A 27,500-nucleotide genomic window follows, 5' to 3' on the forward strand; every position below is an offset into this window, starting at 1 on the left:
ACATCATCACCTGAAAGCAGGAACGTCACACCCGCATTTATCCAATGTCTGCCAACTTAGCGTTGAGTTGTAGTGCTTCGAACAGTTAAAAAGCCTAAGATGTCTAAGTGTCAACAGATGCTCTCCACAATTTCATCTGTCAGTTATTATAATAGTCTTAGTCTTGAGTGTGTTTTTGACAAATCAGAATAGTTGCTTTGGCGCTTCTTACTTTTCCAGCAGTAGATTTAGGACTCAAAATTAGCCATACAGGGCATCAATGCAGCCAATGATTTGCTATAGCTGGCTCTGTCTCTAAAAGCCCCCCTATATACTGCTAATTTATTGATCAAGGCAACATGATACAGTCCAATTAACACATTAGCCCTGATCAGGCTAGTGTGTTATCTGCCGTTGTCTTGCGAGATTAATGATGGCGTCTGTGCGAGTAGCAGAGGGGTCGCGTCCCTCGGGCGTGCTAACCGTTAGCCCGGCAGCAGTTGGGACAGGAGAGACTCGAGTACAGCGTGCTATTGTGATGTTGGTCTCGCAGCATCAACACAAGGTTAATGCATAGCGTTGGTCGAGGAAATTAATCCTAGTTGACAGCGCTTCCGTATTTCCCCCCCGACAATCACGGGGCTGACTGAATGTGTGATGTGTGGGTTTTCTCTGTGTCTGTTTGCCGCGGCGACCGTTCAAGTTCAAGTAAGGTCAATGTCTTTATGTGGAGCCTAGAGGCCATCATTCATTTGAAATATCTTGTCGAGTTCCACGTGATGTGTTAAACTGGGTCATGTTATGTCAGAATAATTTCTCTGAAAATAGACATTGTAAACCTCTTATGGCGTGAAGCGTGGGCGTACGCGCTGGCGGTGTGAGGATGAAACGGGAGCTGCTTTATGAGGTTTAACAGGAAGTAGCTTGTCTTCCCTTTGGGTTTTTATTCATTTCTTCTAAAGTAGCGCAACTTGCACAAGGTTTGTTCTTCCTATTTCAGAACGCATAGCGTGTTTTTACCTCTCTCATTCATAACACATGGCGAGATGCATGCTTTTAATAATTAATATCATTTGTACTCTTTCCACCTGTACGACCGTGTTGTGTTGTGTGTCTTTCTGTGTGAAGGTGTGGGCTGCTGCAGGTTGGCGACAGACTGCTGTCCATCAATGGGATCCCCACAGAGGATGGCACGCTGGAGGAAGCCCATCAGCTGCTGAGAGACTCTGCTCTGGCCAACAAGGTCACACTGGAGCTGGAGTTCGATGTCGCAGGTATCATCAGTCTGTCACCCAGGGATGAGATGAGGAACTGTCAGTGAAAATTATTGATTGATTGATTGATCGATTGATTGTTGATCATTATTGTCTGTGTTCAGTGTTGGTGAGTGGCCTTCCCCATCGGAGATGTGCTGTAGTTCCAAAACATAATTAAAAAACATCATTAAGATGAATCATCTCTGCTTGCTGAGCTTCAAAGGCCTTCAGGCATGTGAGGGAGATAACGTCCAGGTCTGCTTGACCAGAGTGAAAGTTGAATCCTCCTGGTGAGGTGATGGAACTTTACAGCAGACTCTGGAGGGTGGGGGCCAGCCACTCCTCGTTATAAGATATAGATATGAGTTAGCTTTTGGGGCACTTGTTCTGAAACTTCCAATCGAGTGTGACTCTCTGTATACAGACAGACCATTACTTGGAAATAAATCCTCCTTTGTTCATTTCAACGAGCGACTGATTGTTTCAAACAACAAGCATTTTTTGCCATTACAGAACCAATTGCAAAAAGAAAACTACAGTCTCCCCTTAGAAAAGAATGGGAGTTGTATTTCAAAACCTGTTGGGGGGGGGGGAAAACAAGTCGAGTCCAATAATGACGTAGCTTCTTCTTCGTGTTGTTTAATGGCAGTTGGCATCCTTTATGTTGCATTACCGCCTCCTTCTGGATTTATCCATCCACTGTTTCCCTACAGTCTGTAAAACCCGATCTTGTTTTGTTCACATCTTTCCGCGGGGTCGACGCCGTCGTAGCCACTAGGGGCCGATGACATCATCACCGATGACATCACAATTGCTTGAGTGACATCACTGATTACATCATCACTGATGATGGCATCACCGATGACATCACAATTGCTCGAGTGACATCACTGATGACATCATCACTGTTGACATTATAGCTGATGACATCACTCACTGATGACTTCTTTGTTTCTTTCTTTCTTTGGGACATAATGGACAGACACTCTTATAGAAGTCTAGTGGACACGCCGTAAAAATATATTTATATACTGTATATAATTTATACGCATTCCTGATTCTGAGATCTAATGGACCTATACTGTATAGTCAGTGAAACATTCGTTATTTTATCCTGCTTACATTTATCTGTATTTTCATTCCCAATTAGAGTCTGTGATTCCCAGCAGTGGCACCTTCCATGTTAAACTGCCCAAGAGGAGAGGAGTGGAGCTGGGCATCACCATCAGCGGTGAGTGAGCAGATACATACAGCAGGGGGCAGTGTTGCTCAACTTTAGTACACAAGCCTGCGCATTCTAACTCTCCTGCTTTTGGATCAATGTTCTGTGATCCATAAAACTGTAGCCTGCAATACAATGAGCTCTTTACCTCCGATGAATAATAATACTGCTCTGCTACCGCCATTCATCATTACCCTTTTTTTATGCTCTAACTCTGAAAAATCAGTACAAACCAGATGAGTATGATCAAAGATTATGGTCACTAGTATACAAGAATCTAGGGTGCCTAACCACATTTTTGCACATCTATCACCATTTGCATTTCCAAATAGTTAACGCAGTATTATCATGATATTATCACAATTTACAGCAATAACACTAATGCTTTAAACTTGCCATTATTTCACCAGCGAGTAAGAAACCTGGCAAGCCCCTCATCATCTCCGATATCAAAAAGGGAAGCATAGCACACAGGTATGTCCCATCATCATGTGGAGCTGTTCATTCTTTGTAGATGCTTTTTTTTGTTTGTTTGTTTTAGTAAACTGTATATTGTTGTTGTTGTTTAGTTGAGCGCTCTATAACATAAGTCTCTAAACTAAAGTCTCTAAACTCTATAGTCGGTTTGTCACCTCACCTGCACATTTATTTATTTTTATTTTTCCCCCCATGAATTTTCTTTGTTATAATGTGTGTGCAACATAGAGATATATATAGTATTGCTGAATGAGCAGTAATATCTCATTAGGAGGTTTTATTGCTCCAGCTCTGATTTGTAGAACGTATCAGACATTTTCTAAATGCAGAAATCACAGTATCAGTGGACTCAGATGGATGAAGCAGCCTGTTATCAGTTATTGGGACAGTATGTGACCTGTAATACCGTACACGTACAGTATGTGACTTGTCACATAGCGTTCCGTTCTGGTATCGCACGTCATATTTGGGAAACATGATTTCTCAACAAACAGTTCAGGGTCAACTCGGTTTTCTAGGCCTGTCTGGTGGGATTATTCGAGAACAAAATAAAATTGTTTGGGAAGCCACTGTCTAATAATACAACTCTGATTTGATGGAGCTATGGAGGAGGGCGGACCAGCTCCATTTGAAAAGGGCTCAGTGTTGATTAGATCGAGGGTGAGGTTACGGTCACCCCGAAGGATCCCGCTGAGACACTACACTAATAGGATTCCTACTGTGTGAGTCAGGACCAAGCTTCCCTGGTGGTTCATAGTTCTGATCCTCTTGCTTTTTTCTACCTGGTAGAACAGGCACTCTAGAGCCTGGAGACAGGCTGCTAGCCATCGACAGCATGCGTCTGGACAACTGCACCATGGAGGACGCCATGCACGTCCTGCAGCAGGCCGAGGACATGGTCAAACTCCGCATCCAGAAGGATGAGGACAACATTGGTACATGTATACTCGATGCACCCCCCAACACCCAGTGTTCCCTGCTCCACATAGTATCCAAAGCACAATCTTCTGTAAAAGCAGTGTGAAGATGCGAACTCACTAAAAAAAGAATGAGTATCTTTATACATGTTTTATATCATGAGCCACAGTTGTTCTATCTCGACTACAAACTGTGACCTAGATACTCTTGTAATGTCTTCACAGGGTTCATTATTTCTTACGTAATTTTCTGTGCGTGTCTGTGTGTTCGTCTTTGCCTCATGCGTCTGTGGGGTATGTGCTGCTTCCCAATGCAGATGAGTTGGAGATGTCCGGCTCCATCATCTACACGGTCGAGCTGAAGCGATATAACGGACCGCTGGGCATCACCATCTCTGGCACCGAGGAGCCCTTTGACCCCATCGTCATCTCTGGCCTCACCAAGAAAGGCCTGGCAGAGAGGTGAGAGGGTGGGGGGGGGGGGGGGGAGAAAGGCCTGGCAGAGAGGTGAGAGGGTGGGGGGGGAAGAAAGGCCTGGCAGAGAGGTGAGGTGGTGGTGGGGGAAGAAAAGCCTGGCAGAGAGGTGAGAGGGTGGTGTGGGAAGAAAGGCCTGGCAGAGAGGTGAGAGGGTGGGGGGGAAGAAAGGCCTGGCAGAGAGGTGAGAGGGTGGGGGGGGGGGAAGGCCTGGCAGAGAGGTGAGAGGGTGGTGGGGGAAGAAAGGCCTGGCAGAGAGGTGAGAGGGTGGGGGGGGAAGAAAGGCCTGGCAGAGAGGTGAGAGGGTGGTGGGGGAAGAAAGGCCTGGCAGAGAGGTGAGAGGGTGGGGGGGGGGGGGAGAAAGGCCTGGCAGAGAGGTGAGAGGGTGGGGGGGGAAGAAAGGCCTGGCAGAGAGGTGAGAGGGTGGTGGGGGAAGAAAGGCCTGGCAGAGAGGTGAGAGGGTGGGGGGGGGGGAAGGCCTGGCAGAGAGGTGAGAGGGTGGTGGGGGAAGAAAGGCCTGGCAGAGAGGTGGGGGGGGGGGAAGAAAGGCCTGGCAGAGAGGTGAGAGGGTGGGGGGGGGGGGGGGGGGGAGGCCTGGCAGAGAGGTGAGAGGGTGGTGGGGGAAGAAAGGCCTGGCAGAGAGGTGAGAGGGTGGGGGGGAAGAAAGGCCTGGCAGAGAGGTGAGAGGGTGGTGGGGAGAAGTGAGAAGTGAGAGGCTGGGGGTCAAGATAGTCATTTGAGAAGATGGCGGCGCTTACAGTGCACCAGGCCCGCCCGGGCCAGTATAGAGTCTTTGGAAACTTCAATAACTCTTATCTTGTTAAACGGGGTAGTAAACAATGGCTTGTCTCGTCTTTTTGTCCCCTCTTTTCAATAACAAGAAGCGCTTTTGTTCCCGTTTCAGTCTGAGTCAGCACACTGGCAGCCTGAACGTTTTGCTGGTCCGAGAAACGGGCCGAGGCCACACCGGTACTACTGTCTGGCATCCTCTGATAGCTCTCGTCTGCTTTGCTCTCCTCCTCCTCCACCCTGCAGGACCGGGGCCATCCACATCGGGGATCGGGTGCTGGCCATCAACGGGGTCAGCCTGAAAGGGAAGCCACTGAGCGAGGCCATCCACCACCTGCAGATGGCTGGAGAGTCGGTCACCCTCAAGATCAAGAAACAAGCAGAGCGTATGTTGGCCTTCTCTTGATTTCAGAGTCGGAGGAAGTGACTTTTGTGTTCCTCCTTTTTTTTTTTTGCAGTTTTAAAACTGACTGCTCGCTCATGATTCACAGAGGAAGTGCATCTCTTCCTTAAAGGGATAGTCCACATTTTTTCAAGTCTAGTTACTATTTACTAATGAGAGAGAGAGAGAGAGAGAGAGAGAGGTATATATATATGTTACATGAGCACCAACCACACAAAGACAATTTCCTAGTATGTGAAAACATACCTTGGGCAAATAAAAGGATTCTGATTGGTAGAGTTCTTTCTCATCACAATCCATGCTGTTCCTCATAGTAGCTCTGGAAAGTTGTGAACAAACAAATGCAAGGTCATTGGGGTCACACTCCTGTATGTACAAGCGTGACCCCGTTGACGTTGCATTCGTGCTGCACAAATGTCCAGGGCTACTGTGAGGAACAGCATGGATTGTGATGAGAAAGAACTCTACCAATCAACATCATCATTGGTAAGTAGCAAAATAATGAATTATTAAAAAAAAGTGAACTATCCCTTTAACGCTTGCATTGACTCACTGTCCATTCCCAGAATGCGATGGCCGGCAGCCTCTGGAGCAGGCAGGGTTTCTAAGTGACACAGAGGATGAGCTGACAGACTCCCAACAGACCAGCAAGCACTCCGAGGTCTACTCCGCCACGGTGCCCAGTATCGACTCGGCCATGAGCTCCTGGGACGGCTCCGGGATCGACGCCGGCTACGGCAGTCAAGGTGAGCTTCAGCCACCAGACGGGAACCGTCACAAAAAATAGTCCAAGTTTCTTTTCTTGCATCCATTGAGATCGGTGGTTTTTCCCTTTACGTTCAGCGACGTACCTCCACAAAGCGTCCGATATAACGCTCAATCCAAATGAGTGGAGACGTACGAAACACAGGAGCCATCCCAGTTCCAGCTCCGCGGGCCTAACCCACCACACGACCCTCTACGATGGGAGATTCACCGAGGACGAGTGGGACAAAATACCCGGGTGAGTGCACGGGGCTCCAGGTTCCTTCTGTCCGCGTCTTATTTGATGTCAGCGCAGCTTTCAGTGGTTTTCTTCCCCTTGGTTTCACAGTCAAATGTGGATTTTCCCTCATTTGCACCAGACTCTGTATTCGAAGCAGCTTGTTTGAGTTCACTTATAAGGGCAAACTGTACCAGTTTCAATTCTTTTCTTCTCATTTTGTGTCTTACGCTTCCATGTTTTGTGTTTTTCCAATCTGTCTTTCTTCTCTTTCTCAGGTATTCTCTCACTCATCTGCTATACTAACTGCCCGCAAGCTCTTTGGTGTTACACATAAATACATCTTCTTTGTCGCTTCTTGTCCACACCAACACCTTTCCTCAAAACCCCCCTCAAAGGCCCACGGATGCCTCAGTCTTGTCTGTCACTTCACTCCTCACTTTTTTTCTTCCTGAACTTTTGTGTCACTTGCTTTTCAATTCCTGCTTTTTCGGGGGGTGACATTACACTTTTAGGAAATGTAACTCCATAAAGGGTTTGAGCTAAACTAGTGGACTACTCAGCATTTGAGCTGCCACAAATGAGAGAAATTAGAAAATAACCCTCACTGTGGTCCTCCCGAGAGACTTTCAAAGGGGGGGACTCTCTCTCCGTCATGCAGCCCCGCAAAAAAAACTGCATTACCCACGCTGCTTTGTAGGCAGCACCAGCCTCAAGACAGCGGGGGCTGCTCTCACGTTCTGGTTCCTGCGTTGTCATAGATTCGTCAGCCCCCCTCGTTGCCATGGCACCCTGAACCAGGAGGACAGCTTCTGGTCCCAGGCCCTGCAGGACCTCGAGACCTGCGGCCAATCAGAGATTCTCAGGGAGCTGGAGGTAGGCCGCACGTCATCCCGACCCCCCACCCTCCTCCTCCCCGGCTCCCTTCCTCCCATCTGCTTACTTTGTCCTGCTCATGTATTCATAGGCCGGTGTCGGCCTAAATGACCATGACGCCAGATGAAGCATTATGATAATCGCCAGAGTGTGTAATCTGTTATTAAATCTGACAAGACAGGCCAGGCACCTGCTGCCTGCCATACTGAATGAGCAAGACATCAGCCCAGTGTCTCCAATCAGCCTCTGTGTACATTGCATTAGGAGCTGTGCTTCTCAAACCTTTTCATGTCAAGGACCCCCCCCCCCCCCCCCTAAATGACAAATGAGACCACGACTGGACTACGTTTTAACCAGGCTTTTATGTTCTGTCCCTGTTCCCAGGCGTCCATGACAGGTAGCAGTCTTAGCCTGTACCTGGAGGAGACCAAGAGTCACGAAGACTCTCTGCTCCAGTCTAGCATCAGTCCCATTAAGAGGGAGGGGAGCCATGAGCAGCCTACGAGCAAAGGCAACCTGAACAGGTGTATTGGAGCCAGGGACCTGCCGCCCAGGGGAAGAGGGGACTCCTCCTCAGACGTTTTGTCCCCTACTGCCCTGGAACTGCACAAGGTAATTAGGTTTTTAGGGAGAAAGTTCGGAAATGTGGCCTGCATCAGAAAAGGATCATTTATGTTAGAAAATAAACACAACATTAATTCACAGGGATTGATTTGGGTGTGACATCTAGGGGTGGGAATCGTGGAGTAACTCACGATACGATACGGTCACGATACTTGGCCCTCGATAACGATATTATCACGATACAGCGATTCTGCGATAATCGATATATTGGAAGAAATTTAACCTACGATACATCACGATATCTGTGTAACTGAAGAGAAAAAAATACCCCTAAAAGGCAAGAAGCAGGTATTATGTATTTATTAGCAGAATTGACATGAACTCTCTGAGTTCACTCACTCACTCATACCATTTTCGATACCACGGAGGAAAAGTTACACATTAAGTCTTTTTATTATTATTATTAAAACAAGAAAACCTATATAACCTACCTACCTATATAATTTCTAAAAGTAGATATTAATGATCAAACATTTCCATTCATGTAGCCTACAGTATTTATGTTTTTGTTTCAACTACAAACATAAATAAACGTCAACTTGAAACGATGTTTCAACTACCACACACAGCATAATATTTTAGCCTGTTTATTTAAAAAAAAAATGTAAATAAACATATCGATACTTGGTGCCAGTGTATCGATAACGTATCGCAAGTGGAAATATCGCGATACCGTGAGTATCGATATTTTGGCCCACCCCTAGTGACATCCTTGATTATAAAATGTCAATCGTGGCCTCCTGAACACGGTACAAACAACGCATCCGCAGGGAATCGGTCTATTTCCACTGAAGTTTGTACTTCAGTGGCTCCCTTACTTTGCACACTATGCCCATCAGCCATCAGCACAGTGTAACTGGACCCAGCGGGACTCCTGGACCAGTCAGGACTTGCAGCAGTGATGTGTATATGACGAACACTGCGAAACACTCGTACAGTATTAACCTCACCAGCTGCGGGTGTGTGACCATTACCGTCTTCTGTGACCCCCAAACTGTACCTGTATGAACTGGGACGTCTGTTTGTTGCCACACTCCTCCGTGCATGTCATATTTAGCCTGGTCTAATCCCAGTCTGAACACAAGGATTCTTAAATTGTCCAGAAACGGCTCGAGGACGAGCCTCTCGTGGTCTCGCGCTGACACAGCGGAAATTCAATGTGTTTTGTGTTGACACACATCTTAACTCCGTATCTCAGAGAGTCATCTGGCCTTGATGCGTGCTAACTTTCCACCTTAGATCTGTTGATGGTTACGGTTTAAACCTGTTCAACCTGGAACAACTTCAAAGTCAGAACGTTGATGGAAACATGACATTGAGGTGGCTTGTGGATACAGTTTAGTGTGTATATAGTGTATATATTGGTTATGGTGCTTTTTTCTGCACGGTCATCTTTTTTCCCCCTTCAAACATCTAAACTGGCGAGTAAGTATTAGTCTATATTCGGAAGACGGATATCACAAATCGTGCAAAGCCAATTTCCTCAAGTACTTTTTCTAAAGATTTGCTGTATAAACTTATATAAAATGTAATGCTATAAACTTTGTGTAACTGTAAGGGCCATTTCTGTTTGCAGGTGACTCTAAGGAAGGACTACGAGAGCCGTGACTTTGGTTTCAGCGTCTCGGACGGACTCCTGGAGAAAGGTGTTTATGTGAACATGATCCGGCCGGACGGCCCGGCTGACCAGTCCGGGCTGAGACCCTACGACCGCATCCTACAGGTACCGTTTTTCTCCCCAAATCATTCCTGACCAGCTGATGTGCGAGTGCGACATGAGCACATCACCCACATCGGTTCTTTCACAATATGAATAAAGTGAATAGATTGATTTGTAATCTTGCAGGTGAATCGTGCACGGACCAGAGACTTGGACTGCTGTCTGACTGTCCCCCTCATTATAGAAGCCGGAGACAGTTTGAACTTGGTCATTAGCAGGAATCCACTGGCAGATCCCGGACCGCCTGAGGACTGTGAGGACTCCTCCAACTCTGTATTGTGTTTTCCAGAGCACCGGACCAACAGCATCGCCCTGTGACCAAGGTCACCGAGCCCAGAGACCAGAGACAGGCACTAGCTTTTGAAAGACTGTATCACTATGTGGTACTCAAACACCACACATATCACATAGCACACTTGTGTTTTGTTCTCTTGTCACTTTTCACACTCACGTGTGCGTGTGCGTGTGTGTGTGTGTGTGTGTGTGTGTGTGTGTGTGTGTGGATGACACCCAGGCAGCGCACAGAACGACCAGTCGCATGCATAAATGCACGTAAGCACAGAAACAGGCGCACTCCTCTGTCAGACACACTCGCCTGCTCATCAAGATACTCACAAGTGCAGGCATTCACTATTGCCGGTTTTAGTCACTGTGTTCACATGACGCAGCCCAGAGGAGGATCTGGACTGCGTCCCCCCTCCCCCCCCCCCCCCCCCCCCCCCCACACACACACACACACACACACACACACACACACACACCCCCTAAAGGCAAAGCCACATGCAGAGTTATATAAGAAGGGAGTCATAGCTTCTGACTTAGCCAGGACGACAACACACACGCCTCAGCTTAGGAGAAATTAAAACACAACATACACACACACACACACACACACACACACACACACACACACACACACACACACACACAACATTTTCCACACTTTTTTTATGTATTTTATGTTCTTACTAAAGGATCATTAAGCACATGTGTGCATGTGTGAAATTTATCCTGTATGCCGGTTTGTCACTCGCTACACACAAACTGATGATATGTACACACACACACACACACACACACACACACACACACACACACACACACACACACACACACACACACACACACACACAGGGTGTCTGGACTCCAGGTTGGAGGCATGTTGTGGTAGGTTATTATTTCAGCCATGTCTTGGCTCGCTGTCCTCCTTTCCAGGCTCAAGGCTCACCCCCCTCACCCCCCCATCCCCCCATCCCAGGCTGCCTGCCCCCCCTCACCCCCCCATCCCAGGCCGCCTGCCCCCCCTCACCCCCCCATCCCAGGCCGCCTCACCCCCCCCCCCCCCATCCCAGCCCAGGCTGCCTGCCCCAGAGATGGGACTGTGCCTCCAAATAGTAGATGGAATGCTCACTGCTACTTGCCAAGTATCATAAACTATTTTAGAGCCCCTTGTATTTAACGTCAGGAATGTATGTGAAAACGAGACTTGTTCTGTTTTTAAACGGTTGCCCACTCAGACATATTATTGCACAGTCGCCAGGTTTCATTTTACACAATGTTCTTTAAATCACTGCCCCTGCACACTTCTTCTTTTTTTGCCTACAAGTTTTACGTTTGTTTTTCTACACGCAAGTTTGCCCCCCCCCCCCCCCCCCGACACTTAAATCTCTCCCTTATGTTCCAGAGGTCAAAGTCTCCCGTTTTACGTTGTCATGTTTTCACTTTCATTGTCTGAGGCTGTGTGTAAACACATTGCACAAGGCAACGTCCCAGAAGGGAAAGTAGCAGTGAGTCTTTTTTGATTAGTCTGGTCTGGTCTTTCACTGATGGTTCTTTTAAGTGAATCACATGCCTTGCCAAACGTGGGAGGAAATGCCTTTTCAGTTCCATAATGAATGATTTTCTTGTTTTCTTTGGAACACACTCATACTTTAAAGGTCGCATAATGCTTGGATTAAGTATCGATATCTATTTTTTTCTTCTCTACAGTAGCTGTTTTTTTCCTACCATGTCTATATGCATGTTAAGCATGCATAGGGGCTGTCTTTAAAGTTGTCACTGTTCCTGATTTAAAGCAAAAACAAACAAAAAAATTAATCTCTGTCTGGTTCCAATAGAAACTTTGTGAGAGTGTTCCCTTTTTTTATTGTGTGTTTTTATAAAGTTCTTGCGTAACAAATCTTGCCCGCTTACCCAGCTGCCTCAGTGGAAATAGGATAATTGGTTTCATTTTGACTATCGGCTGGTGTAAAGATGCGTGAGAGCTGTCCCATATTGCTTATTAATCCTTAATTGGGACAGTAACGTTTGCCATTCTGCTCCCAGACTTGTCTTATTAAGTGTCATGTTGTACACAAAGGCTTATTTTTGACAGGTTTTCATATTATTTTACTCTACTGTACTGTACATTGACTTTACTGTACAATGTCTCCCTCATGGTATACAGTGCTTTATTTTCTATTGACATGCACGTGTAGTTTCTTTATGTAACCTGTGATAATGAATGTGTCTGTATATATATTTTTTGGCTTACCTCCACATCCTCCCTGATGATGACGTAACCATGAATATACTTAGTCAGGAATCCGTTCAAAGGAACTTGTAAGATATATAGGATATTATTTTATTTTTGTTATTTTTATTTAATTTATTTTAACCTATGAAATGTATTCCTTTTTATGAAAATAAAGCTATGAAACAATCGTTGCTTTGTTTCAGCGGTTGCACTGTTTAACTTGGCTCGCCCCAGGTACATTCCCACACTGACCCCACAGATTGTGTCAACACGTGTGTGTAACGCTTGGGGTTTTTTATTGGAGCTTTTTATTATTTACCTACGCTTTTAGCAGTTCTGTTCCCAGTGTGATTGAGTGTGTCAGCTGATGTTAAATATGCTTTACAATGCCCACAGTCGCCCTACTCTATACTCGGGACGTGCCCAAATAAGCCGCCCCCATCGGGGTGAAGTGACAGTGTTGTTTCCACCTGCTGGAGGGCGATGGATTGATGACGGGAGAGACACCCAAAAACAAAAGCATGGAGTGTCAATGAGTTGTCACAGCCAGGGACCTGGGCTGGGTGGGGATGTAGGGGGTGACAGGGATGCGAGTTCAAATAAACATAGTTGGCTATTTCAAGGCTGGATTCAAGTTGTATTGTGATTCGTAGCAGCAGCACTTACTCAAAATAGATCGTATTGATCAAGGTTGAAAGCAGTTACACAACGACTAGACTAGAGGCAGAAGTCAGGGCGTTAATGTGGATAAAGTTAGGCTATGTCTGATAGTGGGAATAGTGTTAGTTGAAGGCAGATTATAAATGAAAGAGAGGCTGCACTTCTACATAGAGGCAGCATTGTTCTGCTGCTGCTGCCAAGAGCCATTCCCACTGTTTCACTCTCAGCCCGAGGGCTGTTCACATGTTTCACCCTGTGTGTTCACACATAGGCTACTGTACATACTGTACATACTGGCACGGCGCCAGGATCTTTTCTAAGGAGGGGCTTGGGGCGGGCTAGACCAATACACGTGGTGGGGGTGCTAAGAAAATAGTCGATTTTCATGACTTCAGAGTTACTTTATAATGAAGTCTCTCTCTCTCCCCCCCCCCCCTCCCCGCATAAAACCAGATATGGCACACAGCACAATCAAAATAAATGTAGTTTTTAAAGGAATTTGGCCAAAAAATATAAAATATATTTATATAGCTATAATACTACAAGTGACCACAAGGCAATGACAAAAACTTTCACATGCAAAGTTTTAAGCGTGAGGAGTAATTGGTTAGGTTTAGACATGCAGAGTGATGATTGGTTGGGTTTAGGCATGATGAGTGATGATTGGTTAGGTTTAGGCATGAGGAGTGATGATTGGTTAGATTAATATCAGGGTAAGAAAAAGTCCACAATGGAAATAAGCCTTTTGATTGATTGATTGATTGATTGATTGATTGATTGATTGACTTTATTCATGGTTATAGAGACAATAAAAGAGTCCAGGGATAGCAGGTAAAAGTGTAAACACTTATTTCCAACATGGTCCCTGATGTTTTATTGTGTTCTCTTGTGTTCTCAACCTCGATGATTTTTTAAATGTATATATTCCTGCTCGGCAGTTGTATACATATCTTTTGATCAATTATCAAATAAATTCAATCAACCAATCAAGAATGGCTGGTTACTAACTTTACACATTTGTTTATTTAAAAATAAAAAAGATACTAAAATACTTGAGGGATCTTATGTGGGGCTTGGAAGATTTGTGAGGAGGCTATAGTCCCCCCTTGCCCCGGTGTAGTGCCGTCTCTGCCTGGCTTTCCTGTGGGTGAGAGACATAGGCAGAGAGTGACAGAGAGAGAGAAAATAGAGAGTTGGCCCAAGACAGGCACGGCTCCAGGATTCTTTCTAAGGGGGGGAGGCTAGACCAATATGTGGGGGTGCTAAGAAAATAGTTGATTTTCATGACTTCAGTGTTACTTTATAATGAAGTCCCCCCCCCCCCAAATAAAACCAGATATGGCACACAGCACATTAGCACATTCAAAATAAATGTAGTTTTGAAATAAATTTGGCCAAAGAATATAAAAATATATATAGCTAAATTACTACAAGTGACCACAAGGCAATGACAAAAACTTTCAGATGCAAATGTTTAGGCATGAGGAATGATTCGTTAGGTTTAGGCATGCAGAGTGATGATTGGTTGGGTTTAGGCATGATGAGTCATGATTGGTTAGTTTAATATCAGGGTAAGAATAAGTCCACAATGGAACTAAGCATTTTGATTGATTGATTGATTGATTGATCGATTGACTTTATTCATGGATATAGAGACAATAAAAGATCCAAGGGATAGCATGTAAAAGTGTAAGCACTTATTTACATGGTCCCTGATGTTTTATTGTGTTCTCTTGTGTTCTCAACCTAGATTATTTTTTAAATGTATGTATTCCTGCTGGGCAGTTATCTTTTTTTTTAATCAATTATCAAATCAATTAAATCATTCAACCCGACCAAACGCGATAGCGCTTACCACTGCACCACCATGCCCCCATGATATGGCATCTTAACCCTTTGATTTGTGCACACCATTTTCAGATTGAACACACCCCAGAGTTTCTATCTTGTCCTGTCATTATCCCGCCCCAACATCTGTTTGAACAGGAAATGCATCAAGTAAGATGCTCTCAAAAGGTCAATGCTAGAATGGATCGGTCGGAGGGACACGAGGAGTGATGATTGGTTGGGGTTGGGTCCCCAATACGGCCGATCCATTCTAGCATCAACCCTCTCAAAATACTCTATGACACTGAAGTTCATGTGATGAAGCAAATGTAATGATCATTATGGTTAGAATGAAAATCAAAGTTTCAAAAGACGTCAACCAGGTCATAATTGTTTTAGCCTCATAAATTGAATAGTATATATACATCAGACACACATTATATCCAATTAGAAAAGCTGTTCAAGATGCAGAGGAACCAGGGCAGGGAAACTAATATTTATGGGATAAATGAATTGTAACAAATGAACACAAATAAATCTAAAGAAAAATTATGTTTATTTTTAATCTATTATGATGCAATGTGCATCTCAAAGGGGGAAAATGTGAGACAAAAATACTTTGGTACACTTGATTTCGCAAGAGCTTGTTTTCGTAACACCAGGTTTTTATTGACAAAGCAGCACTGAACTGTGGTGGCTCCTGTACATGCTTTGGGATAAAAATTCCACACTGATTTATTCTTTAATTTTCCAAAGTTGTTACTCACATTATGGAATATCGAAATAATTTCTTAATTTGATAAATAATTTTCAAAGAGCAGAGAAGGCCATTTCTTCGATGAATATTGCACACTGAAAATTTTATCCAGGCTCACAATAATCAATATTTAGAATACAAATTGCTGACAGTTTTCAGAAAAATAAGTCAGTGATAGTGTTCATATGATGCACAGTATAAAATGGTTACAAAAAGGCATATGTGATTTACAAACAATTAAAATTCTAAAATACAATTGCCTAAACTGAACATGAGAAACTAGAATCCAGTGGTAGTTTTGCATGATACAGATATTTAACAGAGCATGTCTGCTATTGAAATGAGCACAATGGAGAGAGCTTTCAGATTTTAATTTCTTTTTATAGAAAAAAAGCATTTTAAAAAACTTTTATGGGGTTAAGGTTCTCACAGATCTCACTAATCGTGAACCAGAACATTTGATGTCAAATTTCTAACGTCTATTTTTCCCCCCATTGTCTTAGCAAGGAGACACGTAATCCTCTAGATATATATATCAAAGTTAACAATATCAAAAAGTTAGAAGCTAAAAAAAAATTCCTCCTTAAATGTGTTGCAAATGTAATTGCAATATCTTGCAACAATAATAACACATACATACTACAAATAAAGGTGAAACTCAACATATAAAGTGCAAAGAGAGGCGTCAATAAATGCACTGGGACGGACTGTGGTAGTCAGAGGCCGTGTACAAATACTCCTAAAATGCCACTTCCCTTTTCTCCTTTCTTCCTCTTTCTTGCCCTAGCTCAGCTGTTTTCCGCCCATCATCCCTTCCACCTTCTTTGGAGACAGATCCTCTTCTGAATGCATTTCTTAACAGTATTTGGCCAGGGCCTTTGTTTAGCAACTTAAAGGATGTCATGCAAGTTTAACTGTATACACTGCATATTGCCACCTATAATATTCAGCCTACATGTTATGGATATGTACGCTAGTGAGACGGATAATGTAATTCTACCAAGAGATGTGAGTGGCTTGCTTCCGCCGCCTGGCGGAGGTACATTCAATTGCAGCTCAAGACGAACGACGACAAGAGAAGAACAAGTTTAGAAATTAGCTCGGGGGTAAGGATACTGCTCCAAGAGACGTGCGAGGACGTCGTCTTAGATGTTTGCTACCACATTTAGTTACAGGTTTTAGTTGACTGAATTTATGATACGTGAGAATTTGACCTTTTTCTATCATACCAAAAAGCAAATTCCTTATCTCTCCGGAATCAACAGAAAGGTAGTAAACATAGAACAACATGTTCTATCTCAAAATACTGCCTAAACTGAGATCAGTGCCAACTACAGCGACAACAATGGTAACAACATCAACGATATAGTAAAAAAAAAAAAAAAAAAAAAAATCAGGAAAAAAAAATACAACAATATATAACTCTCTTCATAGAAACCAAACCAGAATATTTCTAGTGCGAATATATATAGGACAATGTAAACCTACCACTATCAAAGTTAGCAAATATGATAATAACACAGAAAGCACGTCAAATCGTATTGCTCTCACAGAGAGTGCTCACATCATTGTTTCTACAATGGTGTGGGTGGGCTTGATCAAGCCATTGTTCCCATTGGGGTCCAGGGGCTGGGTCAGCTCGCTGCCCTTCAGGCTGTACTCTTTGGGGCGAGAGCTCACACCTCCCTTGGCTGGGGCCGCCACTGCTTTGATCCGCTGTGGGCGAGGAAGGAGACACAGAGAGGAGAGCAGAAGATTGTCGGTGACGATGTTAGAAACTGAGCCAGTAAAGGAAGTAAAATGACTGTACATCATCAAATATCACATCTACAGTTCTGCTCTGCAAAAGGTCAACCACAGTCACAATATTTGCGTTTTTCAAAAAGGTCGACCGCATTTCGATTTCATGTAAAGGGATTTCTGTTTACCTTTTGGCTGTGGAATTTCATTCTCTAACACATGATATGGCATATTTTTTTCTTTTAACACATTGACTGCCAGCCCTTTTTTCAATGCTGTAGGTAGGTTCTGCCAGGTTTTTTTTTGAGGATTCTGGCTCATTTTACAAGAGCCGAGGATTATTTTCTGTTAAGACTTTGTGAACACCAATCATCTAAAAATAACTAATAGAATGTGTCCTTTCTCTGTCTAAAAGAGTTAGTTTGTAGAGTTAGTAGTTATGTAGATATTAGCCGTTGAGTACAGCATGGTTTCAGAGATTTTCAGAGAGTTTTGAGATAAATGGATTTTTAGAACCACCTCACGTGCCTGTGATTATGGGTGCCCTTGGGCAAGTCTGTATACTGTATTGTGTGTGTGTGTGTGTGTGTGTGTGTGTGTGTGTGTGTGTGTGTGTGTGTCTCCAAACTCCTCCCTCCGTCTGTGCTGCTGCTGCTGGCTCCGCGGCCGCTCTCGGGCAGTCTGGATTACTGTAAAACGGGCTCGTTCGTTTCTTGAGGTGTCGGCTGAGAGCTTTGAAGAAGCTTTTGCGATTCTGGTCTTATTTATGCTCAAAGGTACTCGAGTGTGTGTGTGTGTGTGCGCGCGCGCGCGCGTGTGTGTGTGTGTGAAATCGAAAGCGTTTTCGCCCAGCTATTTCCTTGAGAATGGCTTTCTCCCGCGGACCCGCGGCTGTTTTTGCTCGGCTTTGTCTCTGTCTGGAGAGCACTGTCGCCACTTAGCTGGTCGGTAAAATAGATTATACACATTCTCTTCCTCCAATATTGGTATAGGAGACGTAAAAGGGGTTGATCGATGTCCCACCGTCAAAAAAAAAAAAAGTTTATGTAAGCCGAGATATCTCGTCCTTGGCACTCAACGGTTGGATCCTGTAAGCCGAGATATCTCGTCATTGGCACTCAACGTGTTAAAAAAAATATATTTTCGCCCCGATTTTTTTATCCCATTTTTATCCCCCATTATTGCTAATTTTAATTTATTTATCCTGGTTGCTGCTCCACCCTCTGCCGATCTGGCGAGAGCCGAAACTGGCTCCATGCTTCCTCTGAGACATGGGCAGTGAGCCAGCCGCTTCTTTTCCCCTGACAGGGGAAGCTTCACCGGTAGGACATAGCACGTGGGAGGATCACGCTATTCAAACGAGTTCCCCTCCCTCCGAACAGGCGTCCCTAACGACCAGAGGAGGCACCACATCAGCAACCAGGATATTGCATGTTTTGGTGTGGGGTACCTATATGAAGGAAACCCCCGGGAGGCATGGGGAGAACATGCAAACTCCACACAGAAAGGCCCTTTTGACGACCCCACCCGGGCGGTGGGCACTCGAGGTCATTTCATTTGGACTAACACAAATTAGACCCATAGTGTGGATCTTCTGCCCGGTGCTTCCACTTCCGCGCAGCGACATAGATTGCGTTGCTTTTATTTTGAATGCTAAACGTCAAAATTCATATATATTCACTAGCGTTCACTATATATATTATATATATATATATATATTCACTAGCGTTCAGGACCAGAACTCTTATATCTGCCGGTACAACAACAGAGCGGCACTGCGTGGAGGCGGAAGTCCCGGGCGGAGTCAATTTACGTGCCGAAATAGACTCTGGGTTCCCAGATTGCCACTACCAAGAATCCTTATGTCAGGACAGGAGATAATGAAGACAAAGTCATTTTTCTGAATGTCACTCTGCCTTGGTCTTCCACAGGAGGGGTCGTGTTGGCCTACCTCGATCAGGGGCCCCTCAGACTGCAAGATCTTGATGACCATCACCATGGGGATGCAGATCATGGACGTTAGGGCCAAAGACCAGCCCAGACCGATGGACCAGTCGGGGTACTCGTAGACCTTGTTGTAGGTCAAGGGCTTGTACTTCACCAGGGAGAAGATGAAGCAACCCTGGGAGGCAAACACACACACACACACACACACACAGCGTTCAGTAACGGAATGCCTCTTTGTGAAGAAGTTGCACGAACGTAAGAAAAATCAACGACTGAAACTGCTGTGGAAACTCACCATACAGAGGACAGGAGTGATGACGGTCCAGCTCCACTTCATCCACGCATTTGGTCTGTAGCCGATCATATCCTCAATTCCATCATAGAAATTATCCACTCCTACCCGACAGACAGAAAGAGAGCAGAGAGGGCGTCAGCAATGGCATGCATTGGCCAGCATAATGAATATAGCATAATGAATATAGCATTATGAATATAGCATGAGACGCCATTGATTTAGAAGCAGCTCTTCCCTTTGTTGACTGACCCACATATCTACCTTTGGAAATGAGCGGGTTGCGCTCTCTGTCTGCCCTAAACTGCAGCAGAACTTTCCATAGGGTCACATGTCAGGGTTTAAACAATCTCCCTCTTGTCTGCGATGAGGAGCCAAGTTTGACTCAACTATGTGATATCATTGCCTCAATCAAAAAGTATGCATAACCATAACTATTATAATAGTAAATGGTAAATAGCCTGCATTTATATAGCGCCTTTATCCAAAGCGCTTTACAATCAGTAGGTACAGGCAGGCTACCACGCAGGGTGCTGGCACACCATCGGGAGCAATTTGGGCTTCAGTATCTTGCCCCGAGGACACTTCGACATGCAGACTGGAGGAGGGCGGGAATCGAACCACCGACCTCTTTTATCCAAAGCGATTTAGTGGACGACCCGCTCTACCCTCCTGAGCTACAGCCGCCGCCTAATAGTGATAAAACAGCGCATCTAAAAGTGGCCTGTAGTAGTACAGTACAGAGCCTCGTTCTCCTCCAACCCGAAAAGGTCAGTGTGAAGAGGTGCTACTGTTCCGTGTGAAACGCCCACGCCGCCCGCCCCCCCGTGCCAGAAGCCAGTCCAACTTATTTACTATTGGACACGGAACAAGAAGCACAAGGGCACCTTTGTTTGCCGCCATAGAGATCATTTGTGTCGTTTCTGACTCTCTCGGGGATCATTACTCTGCCCCCTGACGACGCCACGCTTTGAAGCCGCTCGCTACAAAGCCCGAGATTGGCCACACTTACCATAAACCCAGGCTACAGCGATACATTCAAAGAATGCAACCCACAGAAGGCACACACCACTGGCTGCATAGTAGTCAAAGAGTTGGAACACATACATGCCACCCTGAAAAAGGAGAGAGAAAACGGGCATAAATTACGTCATGTACAGGGAGAGAGAAAAAGTCACATGGAAAGGTGGGGGGAGGGGAGGGAGGGAGGGAGGGAGGGGGGGGGGGGGAGTAGAGGCAGAGTGGGTGCGGGGGGGGGGGGGGGTGGGGGGTCGGGGGGGAGAGAGGGCGAGTGATACACAAGAATGCTGGCCCTCTGCCAACGGTGGTAGGGTTCAACAGGTGCTGAGATGTCAGTGAAGTACGGTTAATTGCTAAACGGAAAACGGCATTCCGAATTGTTCTGTTCGTGATGTCATACGCACACACAGGATGCGAGCGGCGCGAGCGTGTGGTAGAAGAAAACCATATTTGGTCGCAACAATGCGGCGGCCAAAAACGCAGAGTGGAAAGTCTGCCGGCGGCGGCGGTGTTATCTCTCGTGTCGATCCGAAAGGCATCAACTGCCCCCCTCCCCCCCCCACCCCCTCTTTTCTAAACAGGATCAGCAAGAAGTAGCAGAGTGAGTGAGTGCTGGTTGAACTTACTTCCGTTACCATGGCAAGTCCCAGGAGATAGCTTATGGAACACATGATAGCTATAAAGATCTCTCGCCGGTAACCCTTCCTTAGGAGGGACGGATACAGATCCACAATAGAGGTGATCTGTCCTTCCACTTCAACAAACTGTAGGGACAAAAAAAGCAACCATTAGGCTTCTCAGAAGGGGGAAACAAAACGAAAATGTCAACGTCTGCTTCTTCCTCTACATGCACTTCTTGTTTTGCCTCCTCTACAAACCAGTGATTAGAGAAAGAGTGGCTGTCTTTGTTGGGCAGTAATGAGACTTTAAACAGCAGTTCCTCTAGAACACTGCCTCTCGCTAACAAGACACAACAGTAACAAAACAACAGTGATTCTGTCTGTCTCTCTCTCTCTCTCTGCCTCGCTCTTCCTCTCTCACTTTCTCCTGTTCCACTTCATTGCCCCTTACACAGTCCATCCATGCCATAAACTGAATAATTCAATGCCAAGCTTGTTCAAGTCCCACGACTCTGATCCAGCAAAGTCTTTATGGGCACACACCAAGAACACGCTTTTTCTTTTTTCTCTGTGTGCAAAATCAGACAAACACGCCTCACATAGCAATGGCATGTATGTGTGTGAGCGATGGTAACAATATTGCATTCAGCTCTACTGAACTGCATGAAATGTATGGTCAAAAAGTGAGCCCACACACACACACACACACACACACACGGCGCTATACCAGGCGTGTCCAAAGTGCGGCCCAGGGGCCAATTGCGGCCCGCAGACCGATTTTAAGTGGCCCTCGGCTTGTCTCTCAAAATATACATATATGTATATGTGGCCCTTCACACAGTATTGGTTAATCAAGCAAGTTCAATTTGCATTTTTTTTTCTTTCTGTTAGGCACTATCATACAATTTGTAGACAAGCACCAAGTAGGAACAACACAGGCAGAACTAATGTTTTCAGATGGTCAACAAAATCCTTAATAAGAGTACAATTTTATTGTATGTTTAGACAGGATATATAAATGATATAACCCATATGATGCGAGAAGCAGCTGGCCCCCCGGTATTTTTCACATGATCTAATCTAGTCCCCATTCAAAAAAAGTTTGGACACCCCTGCGCTATAGTGTACCCTCCCGTGGAAGGAGCCATTTATTTACGTATTTACCAAACCTATCAACTTTCCCATCTACCGTATTTTACTTTTTCATATTTACAGTTATACAGAATCAAATTGTTTCCGTTAGATCCATAGATAGACCATTGAACGTGGGAGGCTATTCTTTGGCCATTTGTTGAACAAGGTAACCCAATCCTTTTTGCACTGAGATTACAGCCGGGGCAAGCACTTTAGATCTCTGGAACCAAGAGATGCAATAACTAGGTCCAAACCTAGTATATGGCTGGACCGTGTATGAGTGCGTCACGCTGACCAATGGTGTAACTTCATCAGTCAGTCAGTCAGCCAGTCAGTCAGTGACAGACATTCGCGTTTATAGGGCTGCTGGGAAATTCTCCCTTATTTCAAAGCCCAACGCTGACAGGTATGGTATTTATGTGGTATTCACATGTGCTCAAATTTAGAGCTTCGTCCGGATCTCGTATTTGGCTGAGATGACTAGTTGGCCATGTGCGGGGACTGAGTTAGCACAAGAGTAGAATTACACTGGGAGGCAGGAAATGTGATAGTGGGAGAACCCCGCTGGTGTACACTGGTGTTTTGTCTCTTCGGACGATCTTGTCTTAATCAACGCGCTGAGCAAAACGGTCCAGATCAAAGTTACATGACGAGGCTCTGCCGGCTAGGATGTCCAGCGCTGATTCATTCGCTTCTCAAAATGTTTGTGCACGGTGCGGCGATCCTCACGTGTCGCAGTCGGTAGCAAAACACCTCTGTGATAGGCTGGGGTTCAAATACTGTATAGACGTTTGGGGCTGCTTTTCGAGTCTGTCAGTTATCTGAGATGCTGGAGGCGTTACACGTGGATCAAAGAGGCACTAAATCTGTTTGACACATTGGGCGTGACGTGAGCGACCTACATTACCCAAGAGTAGACGTCTGCCACCCGACGGGTTGCGCTTGTTTTTTCTGTTTGTACAACATTTTATGCTCCTGGCTTTTCCCCTATATAGGTGTGTCGTGTCAGCCCCCCCTCCCTCTGCTGAGCGCTGGTGTCTCTCTCTCTCCATCACTTTCTCTCTCTCTCTGTCTGTCTGTCTGTCTGTCTCTCCATCATTCTCTCTCTTTCTCTGCTCTGTCACTGGTGCAATGGGCTTTTTTGGGGGGAAAATCAAGTCATTTAATAATAAATGCTGTAGTAGGCTAGTAGGCTAAGAAAATATAGTGACCAAAAAATACACGGACCACGAGACTATGAATTTTAAACAGGTTTCGTGCCGGGGTTTGGGCTTCAAATTATGCATTACAGTTAGGCTTTAGTTTCAGGCCGAGACTGAACGTCGTGGGTGTTGGGGCTTATTTTCCAGGCCCGTGCAGACCTCTACCCTGGAGGACCAGGGGTCTATGTAAAGCTAACGGGCCGTCAGCAGCGCAACACACTGACCTGACTGTCGAGGCCCAGGAGCAGCAGCATGATGAAGAAGAGGACAGCCCAGAATGTAGGCAGGGGCATCATGGACACAGCCTTGGGGTAGGCGATGAAGGCCAAGCCGGGACCTGGAAGGAGAAAAAGGGGGGGATGGGGAGAAGGGGCAGAGGGCAGGATTAACCTATCTGTCTGATTTCAGCTTGGACGACATAAGGGGATCAAAAAAAAGACAGCGTAAATGCACGTTCTCATCCCAGAGCGTCACATTCCACGACCCCTTGGCGCAATGTACCCACAAGAGGTCCCCTTTCTCCTCATATTTGGAGGCGCAGGGTCGTCGAGCAGAACTCCTACGACGTCTGAAAGCGACGCCACCGGACACGTCCTTTAATTTGAAAAATTAATTTGAAAAAAAACCCCACCTTGGTTGGGTTTAGGCCACTACAACAACTTATGGTTTTTGCAACTAAAACAACTTGGTTAAGGTTAGGGTTGGGTTAGGGTAAAAAAAAAAAAAAAAGGACGCACCAGCAATCGAACACTGCCATTCTTGTGTGGCGTTTAAACATGGTGGGAAGTTCTGCTGGACTATCCGGCTCGTCCAAAAACGAGGAGAAAGCGTAGTAGCTTTGGCGTGGGTACAGCGCGCCGCGGGACTCGACAAAGCGGCGGGAATTTGACGAGTCGGGAACGAGAACGGACCGAAACGCTGCGCTAGAGAGGCGCAGCAGAGGCACTGCCGATATTCTACAGGAAATATATTGACATTCATTATTCATATCATCTACAGGAAAGATATTCTAACTTGGGCCAACCACGGACAGACGTTGACTTAAAAGCTGCCTGGTGGTTGGCCCGGTGTGTCGAGTGGCTCTGAGGAAAACATTCTCCCACAGAGGGACAGGAAAAGCTCCTCGCTGTGTTTTTGCCATTCTCTAGTACCTCTAGTACATGTTTACTTGCAGGACAAATATTAACAAAGCAGATGCGTTTTTTTTTTAGCAAAGCCACGAGCTAACGCAAACAAAAGTCAGCAATCACATAAACTAGTGAGTGAATCGTACAGCTGAGCAAAAAAAAATGCATGTGACTACTCATGGTTTGATTTATGAATTTCGTTCCTGCATTGACATATATGATGACATATCATGGTTAAACAAATGAATCAAGGATTTGCACACATTAACATGCCGTTTCAGTGTGTGCTTGTACAGTACACGTGTCATTGCCATACAGCCAGAGTAGCTTAACGTTACATGGTAAAGATTCAAGTTGCAGTCAAAAGATGGGCCAGGGGTTTAATTTTGACTGAACAGAGCGAGCATGCTGAAAGAAGATGCATCTCCTTCAAAGTCCACATAGAATATCAAGGAAGGTCAGAAACAGAACCGATGGCGTCCACCTCAGGAGATCCACAGCTTGTTAACACGACTGGGCTTACAGTGCAAAGCTGCTGGTCAGAAATATCACTGGCGGGAGAGCGCAGCATACTTTGACTCAAACACAAATTTTTTATCGACACTGTAAAAAGTGCCATTTCTGTTGTTGCTCTTTTGCAACAGAATGCAGAAACTACCGTGCTAGCATTAGCCGGATACTGTCAAATCCTTACGGTGCCAATCTTCTTACGAATGTCCCTTCGCCAAAAGCATGTACAGTAAAAGCTACTGAATGACATGGTCGACTTGGAAGGCGGGACGTGAGGACATCGGGGGGTGCCTTTGCGATAATGATGAAGACCCAATACAGGAGCTCTTAAAACCCAGCAGGTTCACTGTGCAGCGGTTGGCTAAAACACACGGCACGTCTTTGCCCAAGGCAGGTCTAGTCTTTCCTCAGAAGAGGTGGAACATAGAACATAACAAAAAGCAACAATTCTGTTTCTTTGGAGGCTTTAATTCAAGGAGTGTGCAATTGCCGATACCTCTACATTTCAGCATCATCGTTTCGGAAACTTAAAACGTTTCAATTTTTGTTTTCCCTTCAGTTCAAATTGGCTGTTGTTGTCGTTGTTGTTGTTGTTGTTGGGGGGGGACTAATTCACTTCTCAAGTTTTCCAATTGTGGTGTTTCTTTGTCTTTGTCTTGGCAGCAGTGCCCACCATCACTGCCACCATCACCTTGGACCCTCGTACCTGACTCTGCCACATCGGCAATGTCCACCCCTTGCTCTTGTGCCATGAAGCCCAGGACGGAAAATATTGCGAAGCCAGACACAAAACTGGTACCGCTGTTGAGGCCTCCCAGCAGCAAACAGTCCCTATGTCACACATATGTCATGGAGGTTGTTAATTAACACAGGGTGGAACCGAAGTTCCCATTTTTTTTTTTTTTTTTTGTCTGTCACGCATCCGTGTCTGACACGTGTTGCTGTCACTACGACAGCCCCACTGCCCGAAGGAACGCTGCTCACCTGTAGCAGTTGTATTTGTATTTGTTGTAGCTCCCCAGAGATGTCATGGCCCCCAGGCAGATGGCGTAAGAGAAGAAAATCTGGGTCCCCGCGTCAATCCAGACCTGAGGTGAGCGTGGGGAAAGCAGATGCAAAGAGGCAGATTTCATTGGCTGTTTGAATAGCAAATCCCTACAGAGATCTTCATTATTAGCAACTGATATTTTCAGTGTTCTTCAGATTAGATTAGATTAACCCCCCCCCCCCCAAATGAGATTTGGGGTTAAATTGAATTTACCATTTTGGAAATGTCATCATGAACTCTTTATACATTTCTGATCAAATGTACTAAATGATTGTTCACACTGGGAAAACTTGAACTCGATTAAACATATTGCGACCACTAATCAAATTGAATTGCAATGCAACATCAGTCGCAGCACTTTCCACAACAGCGAGGCTATTGCAAAGACTCGTGCTTGAACGGAAAACATCAGAAATAGCTCATTTAATTGACGTGATGGTAGATACGGTAGCCTTAGCTCTTGAGCAGGATATATTTCCACAGGAGGCATGGGGTTGCCAGTGGAGACATGTTTACCGTCTTGTCGCTATGCAGACCACCCCTGAGAATCAATCTCATTGAGTTATGTAACAAAAAAAATAACAAATGCGCCTTGGGAGTCTTGCATTTAAAACCTCTTTTTGCATTTACTGTAGACCACAATGATAAAGAGTCTTCCACATTGTGGCTACCTGGAGACAGAGACATGTGACAGATACAGTATGGTAAGACCTGGAGACAGAGACATGTGATAGATACAGTATGGTAAGACCTGGAGACAGAGACGTGTGACAGATACAGTATGGTAAGACCTGGAGACAGAGACGTGATAGATACAGTATGGTAAGACCTGGAGACAGAGACGTGATAGATACAGTATGGTAAGACCTGGAGACAGCGACGTGTGACAGATACAGTATTTTGGTAAGACCTGGAGACAGAGACATGTGACAGATACAGTATGGTAAGACCTGGAGACAGAGACATGTAACAGATACAGTATGGTAAGACCTGGAGACAGAGACATGTAACAGATACAGTATGGTAAGACCTGGAGACAGAGACGTGATAGATACAGTATGGTAAGACCTGGAGACAGAGACATGTGACAGATACAGTATGGTAAGACCTGGAGACAGAGACATGTGACAGATACAGTATGGTAAGACCTGGAGACAGCGACGTGTGACAGATACAGTATTTTGGTAAGACCTGGAGACAGAGACATGTGACAGATACAGTATTTTGGTAAGACCTGGAGACAGCGACGTGTGACAGATACAGTATTTTGGTAAGACCTGGAGACAGAGACATGTGATAGATACAGTATGGTAAGACCTGGAGACAGAGACATGTGACAGATACAGTATTTTGGTAAGACCTGGAGACAGCGACGTGTGACA

General features: G+C 45.2%; 2 protein-coding genes across 2 annotated transcripts in view; one reads left to right on the top strand and one right to left on the bottom strand.

The window, feature by feature from the left end:
- LOC310780771 (glutamate receptor-interacting protein 2-like) overlaps positions 1-10,037 on the top strand; it is a gene marked incomplete at its 3' end in the record, with an annotated part of 36,706 nt that extends 26,669 nt beyond the window's left edge. The window contains exons 11-22 of the mRNA XM_083641275.1: positions 1,108-1,253; positions 2,386-2,466; positions 2,868-2,931; positions 3,724-3,869; positions 4,169-4,313; positions 5,361-5,500; positions 6,084-6,263; positions 6,361-6,520; positions 7,261-7,375; positions 7,760-7,987; positions 9,576-9,722; positions 9,846-10,037. Coding sequence (XP_083497401.1) covers positions 1,108-1,253; positions 2,386-2,466; positions 2,868-2,931; positions 3,724-3,869; positions 4,169-4,313; positions 5,361-5,500; positions 6,084-6,263; positions 6,361-6,520; positions 7,261-7,375; positions 7,760-7,987; positions 9,576-9,722; positions 9,846-10,037 — 1,744 coding nt within the window. The remainder of the gene's footprint in view (positions 1-1,107; positions 1,254-2,385; positions 2,467-2,867; positions 2,932-3,723; positions 3,870-4,168; positions 4,314-5,360; positions 5,501-6,083; positions 6,264-6,360; positions 6,521-7,260; positions 7,376-7,759; positions 7,988-9,575; positions 9,723-9,845) is intronic.
- Positions 10,038-15,323: 5,286 nt separating this feature from the next.
- Positions 15,324-27,500, bottom strand: part of LOC310780943 (sodium- and chloride-dependent taurine transporter-like) — a 36,992-nt gene continuing 24,815 nt past the window's right edge. Inside the window, exons 7-14 of the mRNA XM_083641469.1 lie at positions 26,055-26,158; positions 25,777-25,901; positions 23,658-23,770; positions 21,104-21,241; positions 20,470-20,572; positions 19,461-19,561; positions 19,170-19,340; positions 15,324-17,194 (exon numbers count right to left, since the gene is read on the bottom strand). Of these exons, the coding sequence (XP_083497595.1) occupies positions 17,039-17,194; positions 19,170-19,340; positions 19,461-19,561; positions 20,470-20,572; positions 21,104-21,241; positions 23,658-23,770; positions 25,777-25,901; positions 26,055-26,158 (1,011 nt within the window). The 3' untranslated portion in view covers positions 15,324-17,038. The remainder of the gene's footprint in view (positions 17,195-19,169; positions 19,341-19,460; positions 19,562-20,469; positions 20,573-21,103; positions 21,242-23,657; positions 23,771-25,776; positions 25,902-26,054; positions 26,159-27,500) is intronic.

The sequence above is a fragment of the Poromitra crassiceps genome (assembly GCF_964638095.1).
Source record: "Poromitra crassiceps genome assembly, chromosome: 8".
Taxonomy (NCBI): Eukaryota; Metazoa; Chordata; class Actinopteri; order Beryciformes; family Melamphaidae; genus Poromitra; species Poromitra crassiceps.